This window comes from Manis pentadactyla, chromosome 14, assembly GCF_030020395.1.
Source record: "Manis pentadactyla isolate mManPen7 chromosome 14, mManPen7.hap1, whole genome shotgun sequence".
NCBI lineage: Eukaryota > Metazoa > Chordata > Mammalia > Pholidota > Manidae > Manis > Manis pentadactyla.
Window position 1 is genome coordinate 7,829,237 of NC_080032.1, and position 13,315 is coordinate 7,842,551.

General features: G+C 44.2%; 1 protein-coding gene across 14 annotated transcripts in view; it reads right to left on the reverse strand.

Annotated features, from left to right (window-relative positions):
- Positions 1 to 13,315, reverse strand: part of MTMR3 (myotubularin related protein 3) — a 144,709-nt gene that overhangs the window by 6,421 nt on the left and 124,973 nt on the right. For all 14 annotated transcript variants that reach the window (XM_036908816.2, XM_036908825.2, XM_036908822.2 and 11 more), the window contains 8 exons: positions 11,803 to 12,008; positions 11,168 to 11,299; positions 10,091 to 10,202; positions 7,087 to 7,282; positions 6,093 to 6,278; positions 3,674 to 3,844; positions 2,342 to 2,487; positions 163 to 1,585 (listed from right to left, as the gene is read on the reverse strand). In XM_036908816.2, coding sequence (XP_036764711.2) covers positions 163 to 1,585; positions 2,342 to 2,487; positions 3,674 to 3,844; positions 6,093 to 6,278; positions 7,087 to 7,282; positions 10,091 to 10,202; positions 11,168 to 11,299; positions 11,803 to 12,008 — 2,572 coding nt within the window. The remainder of the gene's footprint in view (positions 1 to 162; positions 1,586 to 2,341; positions 2,488 to 3,673; positions 3,845 to 6,092; positions 6,279 to 7,086; positions 7,283 to 10,090; positions 10,203 to 11,167; positions 11,300 to 11,802; positions 12,009 to 13,315) is intronic.

The window sequence follows — 13,315 nt, forward strand, 5'->3', positions numbered from 1 at the left end:
TGCCAGTCACATGGCTGAGGCTGATCTCCAACTTCCTTCAGGACTACTCTGGAGCCTTCCAATTCTGTTAGAAATCTGTGTCACCATGCATGGGCATACAAGGCCCAGGCTCCATGTACCCTGTCTCCTGGGGCAGCTATGGAAGCACCCTAGGGCACTCACCACTTCGTCCCCGAAGTCCCCATTGAAGCGGAGGGAGCTGGTCAGGTACTGGCTCTCCAGGCGACTCCGCAGCTCCTGGACTTGCTTCTTCAGGGTCTCCACTTCCTGCTGGTGGCCTGACTCAATCTGACGCAGGCGCTGTTGGATCATGTCCGTGTACACAGGCATGCCATCGTCGTCCAGGTGGCTGCGGGAAGGCTGGTCAGGGCTGCCAGATGCAGACGGCCTCCCTGAGTGGCTGTGCAGCCACTTGTGGTGCAAGTTCCTTGAGTGTGAGTGGGCAGAGCTGCAGCTTGTGGCAGACAGCTGGTGGCTCAGTGAGTCCTTGCTCCTGCCAGCCTCCCCATTGGCACAGTGCCCGTTTGGAGTGGGGTGCTTCTGGAGGGTGCCGAGCCCTGGGGGCTGCTCTGAGGCCTTATTTTCAGTCTCTGGGGCACCATTGTACATGAGCCCCTCTTTACGTTCTGTTAAAAGCAAGGCACAAGGAGAATGCACTGGGTGGTGGGTGCTCCCAGGAGAAGTCCTACGTACCACCAGTCCCACTTGGGGCCGCTCAGCCAGGCCCCTTTCCAAAGGTCTGGGCTCCATGGCTTGAGGAAGCATGTCCTTGCCACTGTGCCTGCCACTGTTGGTCAGGCAAGGTCTGGGATGGCCTTGGGGCCCACTTTCTGACTTCACTTGAGCTTCCATTAACATGCCCGTGGAACTGTCTGTGTTTGGTCCTCTGGCCTCAACGGGGACTCGGGAGGACAGCAGAGAACTCGCCTGGGAGGTACCGTAGCCAACTTCTGCATCTACTGGAACTGGAGGAACTGCTTCCTTCCTGTCCTCTGTGATAGCTCCCATCCAAGGCTGTTCCACAGGGACCTCCTGGGCATCGCCTCCTCGGAGAGGCCCCTGGGGGGAACTGGGGAGAACACTGTGCCCACCCTGCTGCTGAGGAAGAGAGAGGCGCTGTGAGAACAGAGGGGGGCTGGTGCCTGGCTGGCTCCTGCGAGCAGCAGCACCCAGTTCTGGGTCCTGATGAAGTACAATGGCTGAGCTCTCAGGGGCCTTGACCCTGCTCTCCTTTTCTACGAGCACCTCCTCTTTGACCTCCTGCACCTCAATGCTTCCGCTATGGGCAGGCTCCTCTACCCCACCCTCCTCTTTGGTGGCCTCTTGCAAAATGTTCTCCATCTGCCCCTCAGCCACTCCAGCGGCAACAGACAGCTCAGCGCCACCCAGCGCTCTGGCTGGCCTCCCCAGGCTGTCAGGATCAAGGGGTTCCTCTCCTGGACCAGCCAGGCTGCTCAGTTCCAGCGAGCGCCGGTGTTCCTGCCACTTCTCGTTTAGGCTTGGGTCACTGCTGCGCCGGCTGGCTAGAGACACCGTGTTGTCGCAGGCTGTGGTCAGATTGTCAAATGATCTAGTCTTTGGTAGCCTACAAGAAAGGAGTTTGGGGGAAATGAGAATATGAGGCTGCTCAGAGGAAGTAGGTGATAACAAGTTTTAACTGGCAGTTGTTTCATAACTGGGTCCCTTACAGCTACTTCAGGAGCTATGGCATCTCTTGAGCTGGGCTCTGACTACTGGAAAGGCAAAGCTCCAGGATGAGTCGTCCTAGTCTGCAAATTCTTCTTGCACCACCCCTACTCCATACCCAATACGTATAAAAAGTTAGTAATAGCAAATGCTATTTTAAAAACATGTTCTTCATGATACTGCTCAACTAGTGGCAAATGAAAGTAGCATTGCTGATTTTCTGGTCTTACAATATTTAAATTTTATTATGTCTCAGTCTGAATAAAGCTAACTCACAAGTGGCAAAGCCAAATTTTCTATCATCTAATAGCATCTGTCTTTCAAGCTTAAGAAAACAAATGACGGCAGAGAGGCAGAAGCACAAGCAATGGCTGAAACTCAAGCCACAGCGTCACAAAGAACCCAGAGGACTTGCTCCATCGCTGAGAAACTGCCTGGACATGCAGCACAGTGAAGTAGTGACAAGGCCCAATACCTTCCAAAATTACAGGCCTGTAACCCAGAATGCTTTCCCTTCCCTGAGAAAACCTCAAAGATTTAAGAAAGATGTGTGGGGCCAGACAATGTCATGATCTCTGACTATTTCTGAGAGCTATCTCAATACTGGAATACACTCAGACAGGACCTGAGGCCTTGGCATCAACCCTGGGCTCACCGGCTCAGGGGTGGATCATCAGGGCTGGTGCCAGGGGCTGGATATAGCGCACAGCTGTCATCCACTGGGGTGGACGGCGATGGACAGGGCAGGTATACTGCACTCCACAGCATCAGGTTACGCACATGACACACAGGGTACAGCACCTGAGAAGAGAGTGGAGGACAGAAGTTTAAACAAATCCCAACAAGTTTTTGGGAATGTCTAGAAATGAAGGCCAGTGAGAACCAAGCTGGAACATCCAGCAGGCTGTGCACAATCTCCAACAAGAGTTACCATCAGTGGATTCAGGGCTAGCTCCCAAGAAGGCCAAACAGAACTATAGACTTTCTTCTGGCAACACTGTTCACTTGATAGCCTCTTGTGGACATGAAAATCTGAAGGACTTTAAAAAAATCCATTTCTCATTATGTCTTAGGTCACCTTATTGAATGACTGACTTTTATCAGCTTAGTTCGCTGCCTTTACTGCATAGAAAAAGTGAGTCATTCCATTAGTGACTGACTGTTCCCTGGTACAAAATCTTGGCTTTAGGAGACACTGCCAAAACTGTTTTATAGGACCATTTAAATTAATCTTATGAAAAAGGAGGGAATTCTCTTCCTGTATTCTTCCCCAGCATGCACAATGAAGGAGAGCAGTTAGCATAAATCTTTCCTCTGACTACTCAAATGGAGTGAGATGCATATTAATAGTCCAGCAAAGCAATACAATGTCTGATTAGCCTTTTTGACTTCTTTAAAATTTAAGATGCATTCTGACAAAAGGAACATTCCCATGTACCGCACACAGATCTAAGTGCCCCCTTTCCTCTTTTTAACAGAAGGTGTTCCTTTGAAGAACAAAGTCTTACAGGACTGGCCAGGTCTCCATGCAAGCAGAGGATCACACAGACACACAGGCTAATGTCATACACAGTTTTCTGCTAAGACAGAAGCTATAGGGGATATCATCGCCTGTTGACACTGGAAGGATTCCGAGCCATTAGGGGCATCCAGGAACAACTTAAGTGCCTCTTCCACTCCTAAGACAGAACATGCTAAGGATAAGTTAAGCTCTGGTGGAGAAGCCAGAACAGATTCATGTCTCGGGTGGCAAAGTAGAGACATGTATTAAATCAAACCACTCTGAACAAAAGTGGCCAGACGCAGGTCAGAGCCCCACCAGGAAACTGGGCTTTCTCAGGACAGAGTGGTAGGAAAACACTGGAGTCGACCCATCCAGAGACAACAGAGATGCTCAGGAGAAAACAGCCACTACTCAAAAGGCTCCCCTATATCTCCACCCCCAAATTCCTTCTGCTGATCAGAAGAAAGGCTGAAGGATACATACGGCTTCTGATTGAGAGGAATACAGTAGGTTTTTGAAAGCCTTGTTGCCTGCCCGAAGCAGTGACCACACGGAACACGTCCGTTCCTGTGTGTGCTTTTCCCCCCTCTCCTTGGCGTTGTTGCACAGGAATGTTCCAAAGAGGCAGGAATAGGTATGTTGTACCAGTTTCACCTGTGGGAGTCCAAGGAGGCAAAATCAAGCAGTGGGATACATATTCTCTGCAGAAAGGTCAGCCCAACTGAGCCACCCTTCCTCGACATCTCTGAGGGCACTTCTAAACAATTTTTCATTGAACAAATCATTACTGAGCATCTCATATACCCACTGCATTTCGATGGATGCTGGATATGCAACAATAATCAGAGAGCAATCCTGCCTGAGAGGACTTGTTCTGACTGTGCAGGAGGGCTGACCAGTACTATGGACAGTAAGGGTAAGAGAGAGAGGGCACAGGCAGGATAGCATGGGAAGGCCTTCACAGACAGACCTAATGGAGTAAGAAAGCAGGTCATGGGGGTGCCTGGGGGACAATGTTCCAGGCAGAGGCAACAGCAAGAACAATATTAGCTCTTGAGGTGAGCACATGCTTGCAGTTTCTAAGGAACTGAAGGAAGCCAGCGTGACCAAAGGCCACTGCAGAAGGAGGAGAATGGGAGGAAAGGAGGCTAGACAGGAAGCCTCCAGGAGAGCCCCAGAGGCCATTTTTAGGGACTCTGACTTTTATTCTGTGTAAAATGGAGTCATTAGAGGTTTTTGAGCAAGCAATGACATGGTCAGTGTTGTTTTAGGAGGCTCCCTCTGACTGATGGGTTGACTCTCTGGAATTGAGGCAGAAGATGGTGGCTTGGACTAGTGTGGGAACAGCAGGGGTAGCAGTTACATTGTAGGTGTATTTTGAAAGCAGAGCTGCAGAATCTACTGACAGACTGAATGTGCAGTGTGAAGGAGAGCTGAGGATCACACGAAAATTTTTGCTCTAAGTGGAAGGACCAAGTTGTCATTTGGTGACACAGAAGACTTTTAGAAAACCAGGTTTTGAGTGGGGAGATGTGGCTATCAAGAACTAAGTTTTGACTATGTTAGATTTGAAATACCATTAAGACATCCAAGTGGAGATACTGAGTAGATGAACATGTGAGTCTGGAGTTAAGTGGAGAGATCTTAGCTGAAGATGTGCAAATGTGGGAATCATGGACAGCAATTAAAGCCATAGGACCAGATGAAATCCCTAAAGAGGAAATATAGATAGAAAAACAGACTGGAGGCTGAGTTCTCAGGCATTCCAACATTCAGACCCGGGGAGGTTAAGGAGGAGCCAGCAATGGAGACAGAAAGGACCAGCTAAGGAGGTAGAGGAGAACAAAGAGTGAATGCTGGAAGTCAACTCAAGTTAGTGTTTCAAAAGGAGTAATTAAACTGGCCAAATATTAACAATGGATCAAAGAAAATGAAGATACTCAAAAGATACTAACTTACGGTGACTAGTCCTAGAGATGTAGTAACGTACAGCATGTTGACAACAGGTAATACTACTGGGCTGCACATTTCAAAGCTGCTAAGAGAGTAGATCTTAAAAATTCTCACAAGGAAAAAATCTGCAACTATGCATGGTGATGAATGCTAACTTGACTTGTGATCACTTTGCATTATATACAAATATTTAATCATGTTGTACACCTGAAACTAATATAATGTTACATGTCAATTATACCTCAACAGGTTTGTTTTTTGTTTTTTTGTTTTTTAGAAAAGATGAAGACTGACAGCTGATCGTTGGATTAAGCAACATGAAGGTCACTGGTCACCATAACACCAATTCTAGTAAATGATACAGGGAATACCTCATTGGAATGAGTTTAAGACAATGAGAAGAGAGGAATTTGAGAGAGTAAATGAAGAAGACCTGAGGAGCTCTGCTGTGGAGAAACGAGCTATTAGTCAGAGGGTGAGCAGGACCGAGAATGGGTCTGGATGAGAAGAGAGATGCTACACCATGCTTGCATGCCAACGGCAGTGACCCGGCAGAGAAGGAAACCGGCCAATGCAAAAGGCCTAGAAGAGAAATGCTTCAGCCATGCAGCTGAGCAGAGGAGAGGGGGCTGAGTGTGGGACAGATGTAGGGGCTTCGATAGATGGATTTGAGGGAACAGACATTCTATTTCTTTCTCTAACTGCTATTTAGGGCTTTTATCATCCACTTTAAAAACTAAGTTTAAAAAACTCAACTTTTATAGTACACCTGGATTCACAGAATAAACACTTGTTTTTATTTATTTTTAAAAGTGTAGAAAGAATGGCCTCTCTATTAAGTTCCAAAAAGGTTGCAGTTTCATATGAAAACTAGCCCACTAACATTTGCCTTGACACCCCTCCAAATTTAGAAGGTACCCAAAACACAGAATCACAAACCCAAACTCACAAGAAATGCTTCATTGAACTCAAAAGAACAAGGGAATTGCCTCTGAAGCTGATGAACACAGTCAAGCCACTGTAGAAACACGGGGCAACGCTCATTCAGATCGTCCGAGTTCTCCCCATGACCACACCGGTCAGCAAACTTGTGGCCAAAATCCAGCCACTCCATCTCCACAAGGACCTGGAAACCCTGCAGGGAAGCACCCGGGAGACAGCATTTGGGTTCATCTATCCAGACTATGACAATCTTGCGCCTGGTGTCACCAGCGGGATCCCTTTTAGCAGCCTCCCACTAAGCCGGAGGCCCCACCCGGCCCCCAGCCAAAGGGTTCATTCCCTGATGGGACACAGGCTTAGTGCAATTTTCCAATTCCCTCAACCACATTCCATAATCATCAAAAGGGTACTAAGCATTCATCTAAGCCTTTCTTGAGTCTACTTACATTTTTAGCCTCTTTTCATTCACTATATAAATGCCATATTTTTAAAACTGGTTTTGTTTTTAAATTCGTCTTTTGTGCTATTTTTACAAAATGATGTTTATAGAATCTTTCTTCACCCTGGATTTACATATATTCTAGGGTACCTTTATGGTTTTTTACATCTTTAACCCAACAGATGGTTATTTCAGGTATAACTCATTCTCCACAGAACACTCTGTAGTGATATCTAGACTCATTACCACAATAAGCATGCCAAGATCTTCTATAAAACCCTATTTTCCTATGGTAGCCACAACTTTTCCAAGTAGACAGACTACAAAGGAAAACATGTCTATATTCTCAATACCTTGTTATCCACAATGTACTCCATTTTAAAAGGCACAAGAACTGTGGCAGGCATCACCACAATTTTGCTTAAGGTAAAGGAGCAATGATTTAAAAATAAGTTGCACTTTTATTAGACCTAACCACCTGACCAAAACTGGTCATAAAACCCTGTGAGGTGTCCCCAAGCTCATCCTGAAGTACCAAATCCTACTCTTTGGATGCACCCACCTCTATGGTTCTGTAATAAGGGTCCAGCAAGAGTTTAGCCAATGCCACAATCTGGGGGGTGCGGTCCCAGCCATCTGAGCAGTGCGCCAGCACTGGCCGCTGGTCACGATCCACAGCATGCACTACCAGAAGAGCTGACTTCAGAAGCACAGACAGGTGATGGAGCCATTTTGTGCTTTCAAGAGCTGAGAGCCAACTATAAAAACAAAAACAGAAGGGAATAAGGAAGTACTAGCTTTTATGATTTATTGTATCACGCCAAATACCTGTCAAATTAAAAAACAATTCCCAAAGATTTTTCCTCCCATAACTCAGGGCCAAAACAAACAAAATCTCCATGCCTTCATAAACCATGTACAAAGATGAGACCCAGGCCCTACTATGTAATAGAGGAAAGCCTTAGCAATAGACAGTAATGAATAGATTTTGCATTCCAAAAATCTTATGAATAATTTCAAAATTTTTCAGTCCATGGTAGGTATACAACCAGTATAAGTAGTTCCTTCTAGAATTGTCTCCTGAAGGAAATGTAAACACTTCTGAGATATAAAACAGAGGTATTTTATACTTAAAGATCAGTACATCTGCCCAATAAGTTCTCAAAAAAAAAAAAAGTAAAGAAAACTCATAAATATGTCTATAACGAGATGTAAGCTAGAAACCACCTTCAAGAACAGTGCAGACAACACCGCCTGCTATCACACTCTAACACCTACCACTGCTCAAGTCTTAAATGTCTATTGACTAAAACTCAACGGGCCCCAAGTAATGATTTAGACTCATGCACATTAGTAAACCAATGGCTACACAGTATTACTGGGCTTAAAAAGGACTGGATTCAGCAGGGATTTAGTAGAACCTTTCTTCAAAAGGCCTTCAGGAAGTATCAGATGCCAAGAATTGCCCCTTGGGAGTCATCACAAACTGATCAACAGTTGTTTTTTAACTGGGTTCATATTATGTTTCTTGTGCCCTCTCATGAATCCCACTCCCCTAGCCCCCCAAAAAGCTCTGATTTCTCCAAAATTCTACCAGATTTATTGTTAATCCAAACACTGAGTCAGAGAGGAGAATAAAAACTTCTGTCAGGAGACTCTAAGAAGGCTTTTCCCAAGACTATTAAACCTTGGAAAATGAGTATGAATTTTTGGAACAGTCCAAGAAGAGGGTCTTTCCCGGCAAACAAACCGAATGTAGGGCATAGGCACTGGTTTCACATGGATTAGCAGGGTCTACCAACCAGACTCTGCCCCCCAGAGGCACACACTGTCTTAAGCACAGCTGTACACACCCTGAGCAGCGCCTAGCACACCGTGAAGATTCCTATTGGTTAAATCATGGGGGAAAATTCAATCCCAAGACTTTCTATCTCCTAATAAGTACCTGAGAAACATTTTTTTTTTTTGCTGGTGGATCATTTATTCTCATTCCTCAGAGTCCTGAAAGAAACTACGAGGTAATTAAGTATTTGCCCTCTAAGATTTATCTTCCGGCCCCTGGAGAAATGGTAAACGAGAACCAGTGTAAGGTTTTCTGGAACCTGGCTGAACTAGTCTTGTGTAACAGTTGGTGCTGCTGTCCATGCCTAACAGAGAAGCTGCATTCCAAAATCTGCTGATCGAGGAGGTGCTGTGAGGCTTCACTGTCCCTTGTCCTGGTCCCAAACTGGAGTAGAAACACACCATGGCCTAGCCCTCCAAAGCCACACAACAGCATGGGGAGACTTGCTTATAGCTGATGCCCCCATGGCTGAAGCTTTTTTATCTCCCACGGAAGCTTAAGTACTACATTATGATTTGGCCAAGCAAAGGCTAATTACATGTTTTTTTTATTCTGAGTTTAAAAAATAGCTTTTTAAGAAGGAATTTTAATATACAGAAGATATTAGAGATCAAGCAGTTATCGATTTTATCCCTTTCATTTTACAGAAAGAAGAACAGATACCCACAGTAATTAAGCTATTTGGCCAAAGTCACACCAGTCAATTAGTGGCACCTTCTACATCCTCAGCCAGGCTCTTTCTATGCCCCACCTTTTGGGAAGAGTGCTACTAACTGGGTTCTGGGAATGTGTGGCAGATGTAGGTTGCTAATCCCTAAACCAAAGCAGCAAGCTTTTCTTCTGGAGTTTCCCCAACTGCTTCATCCTCTGGGCTGATTACAACTGCAGTGAGTTTAATCGTTTGTACCAGTGGTTCAGGCAGCCATTTGATTTAATAAATAAGGAATGCTGCAAAACTTGACATGATCATGAGATCTACTGAACAGAACGTGGGGAAACAGCTTTGGGTTCCAGCACAAACACCAGAAAAGAGAAACTTATGCCTTCCCTAGCACCATCTCTGGCTGCCAGAAATAGTAAAACAGGGGCTTTAAAAAAAATATTTATTTGTGCGTATTTATTTGTTCTACAGAGCATTCCTCCTAATTTATCTTGTATTCAAGCACTTCCCTTGGTTGAAGGGAGTATTATTTTACTTTCCTCACTGCAAATGCCAGCCATTCGTTTTTAATAAGCAATAAAAATTATGGTGATTTTCTTAGTAAATAAGAGAGGGTAGTTTAGAAATCAGAAGTAAATGTAAAAGGAACTGACCTAATGGCAAGTTTAAATAACATTTAACCCTTTTTAGGACATGAAGAATACATTTTGACTCTTTATGGTAAAACATTTCAGTTCACAGCAGTTAAGTGTCCCTGCAGGACATCAGAAACCAAAGAAATTACTTTGGGCCAAAACCAATGAAGAGGAGAAGGAAGAAGTCCCAGTAAAAACAAGAAGACAATGCTTCTGTTCTGAGGGCTGAGATTTGTTCTGTGCTAGACATTTTTAAAACTTTTGAAGGGCTAGGTTTTTCTCCCAGCATCTCTTCTGTGCCACCATGCTCCTAACACAAGAATAATACCCATGGTAAAGCTAAAGTTGACCAAGAAAAAGAAGAAAAGATACCTCCACACTCATTTTTCTAGAAAAGGCAATGCAAAGTTAAAGGCAAAGGTCTTACTTTCCCGGATCTGGCATCTGTGTGCACAGCAACCGCAGTGACTGAAAACTTCTCCGAATTGAATGAATATTTGCCATCCCCATAAATACAACTTCACAATTCGGGTAATACTCTGGAAAGAACAACAATAAAGAGAACACAAATACATTGAATTTAAAGCCCACAAGGCCAAATTTAAAAGAAGCAGGCTGACTATAAAACAAAGCCATTGCAGCTGCTGACTAATGAAACTGCAATGTTTTGATGCCTAATTATTAGCCCAGTCCTTTATTTAGAGGGAAACCGTGCTTAAATTTTAGGAAGATTACATTTTGAAGATACTGACATAAAATAGAAGCTGTTACATTAAAAAAAAAAAAAAAAGACCTGTATTTTTCCATCTCACCAGGTCTACTTCTTGGGCCACATCTAACTTGTAGTGCTGGAATCTCTTTGTAAAGAACTTGGCAGAACGATGCATTTCATACCCATTCACATTTCACCTTGGTGTAACTGCTTCCAATTTCCAGCTTAGATCACATCTGAAAAAGGAGCTTGATGCTTCCACCTGCTCGATCAGCACACAGCTGGCAATGAAGGGGTCTCTCCTTAGAAAAAGCCAGCATTCAAACAGTAGGGGTGTTATAGGTCACAACCAGGAGCTTTGCTAGAGTTCTGTATTTACTGCTTCAATTTCCACCCCACGTTTTCTAAGTAGAAGCTATGTGAGGAGTTTTCTGTGAGGCCAGTGATGAGCACACCCACTGTCCAAAGCAACAAAAAGCTTTCAGAAGGCTGAGAAACTGAGTCACTGATGAAGTAGCTTCCAAACATGAACAGGCCTTATAATGAGAGAGGATTTACTTCCTTTATCACTTAAAGGTTGGCACAGGGAAGGAAGATGAGTAGTTCTCACTATACCTCCTCCTCCACTTCTCCCCTGAAAAGAACATACAGTTTAAGAATCCAAAGAGCTCTGGCTCTCTAGATAGGGGAGGAACATGGTTTACTACTCATTTCAAATCGAGAAGACCCAGTTGGGCTTGGGCTGGGCTCACAAGGACCAAGTGTCGGGGGACAAAGCACAGTACACCTCACCTGGGCATTCACAGCCTCCACCTTTGGCTCGGTTCGCCACAGCTGCTGCATAGGAGCGTGCATCCAAGATCAAAAGCTTCTGTGGTTGGATGGCTAAACTCTCTGCTCCTGAAGCATTTGACAGAGAAGAATCTAGGGACATCAGGAGGAGGCAGGAAAAACTAAATGAACCCGTCTCTCCCAGAACTGTGCAAAGTAAGAACCACAGGCACACAGTACAGTACCAAATCCACCTATCCAGAATCCCTGATACATAGGACTTCTCTCTTTAGTTCACTTCCTACTTGGCTTACAATCTCCTATAACTTGTTTCTATATCTGTAGCCCTTTAATGAAGCCTGGTGTTACCGCTCATGGTCTGGAGACATTAAAGGTCCCCTATCACATATATACTCCATCCCTGTCATGATGGCAAGAAAGACAAGCACTAGAGTCCTCTTAAACCATGTTTTAAACAAAGGGTCTTCTGGTTCTTTGCAGGACTCACGCCTCCTCAAACAATTCCATCAACGGAAGCTCTGCACCCTAGCTTCTACGAAAGAAATTCTGTGTCTTCAAAGGAAAAGGTCATTTCAAGAAAAGGTTCTCACAGATTGCTATGAAAGTTGCCACCAAGGGTCCAGGGAGCGCCTTACCAAACTCCACGTCAGAAAGGTCCCCTGTGCTGGTCAAGTCTCGGGAATTGTTCCTGGTGGACGGTTTGCTGCCAGCCGATCGGGTGTCGGAAGCACAGGCTTTGGCTACTGACTGCACCAGATGCTCGTCATCAGCGTTGCGCCAGCCCCACCAGCTAACCTCCGGCTGTCCACAGCGGGCGATGACAGCTCCATTGCTCTGGTGCCTGTGCAGGGGACGAGGCACAATTGTACCCATCCCCATGGCCCCCTGTGGCTCCTCTGTGCTCATATGGAAAGTGACGTAGTGGATTTCAAATGCCTTAACGAACAGCCGGACTACAGTGTGGGTTAGCTTCAAGGTCTCTCAAGGCAGAAATCTTATCTGGCTCTTTCTCAATTACCATACCATCTTAGAGATCTCTGTAGAGTAACCAACAAATGATAAACGTGTACGCTGACAGAAAACAAACTAATATTCATAATGTAAATGCTCAAATCTTTGAATTTACTTTTTGTTAAATCAGGTAAAAGTAATCTACAAATACAACACTAATTTTGATACTCAATAATGCAACATTAATCTCTCCTTTTTAAAACTGCACCTGATTATTGTGGTATTAACAGATGGTGAAACAGAAAAATCTGTTTCCTCACTGACTTCTGAGCGAACTACATACAGCAAACTGTGCACTTGTAGGGATTCTTTTCAAAACAAGATCCCACCTTTGAGACTGAAAAACTTAGCTGGCCCACAATGGACTGCTTTACAAACCTCCTGAGACTTCTTCAGTCACAAACTGCTATTTTAGGCAGCTAGTTCAATGAGCCAGCTACCCTTCCTTAAGCTCTTAGAAGGAAAGAACCTCAATAAACCATACTCTGATAGATCCTACTTCAAGAAGTAGACCAGAAATCTTAGTCTACTTTAAGATACTTTAAAAACCCAGTCTTTGCCTAATTAGGAATTTTAGGTAATTTTAACAATTAGTGTTATAAAAGAAGTATCATATGAGAATCAAAAGGAATAAAGTTCCAACACACGCTACAACAATGGATGAACCTTGAATCTGTTATGTTAAATGAAAGAAGCCAGTCACAAAGGTCACATATTGTATGACTCCATTTATATGAAGTGTCCAGAACAGGCACTATGGAGACAAAGTAAATTACTGTTAACCTGGGGCTAGAGGTTTTGAGGAGGGAATGGGGAGCTACTACCTATAGGTCTAGGGTTTCTTTTTGGGGTGGTGAAAATGTGCTAAATTGACTGCAATGAGGGTTACTGTGAATATTTTAAATCAGTGAACTGTACACATTAAAAGGCTGAATGTGACATCAAATAGTTTTTTTAAAGTTATAAAAGTAATTGGTTCACTGTAAAAATAAATTTGTCAAATAAAAAGATAGTAAGCCAAAGATTCAAATGTCCTCCAATTCTTTATCCCAAAGGGAACCAATGTCTTCCTTCCCTCTTTAAAACTGTTTCTAAATATAAACATGCATTTACACATATAACACATATGTAGGGCAT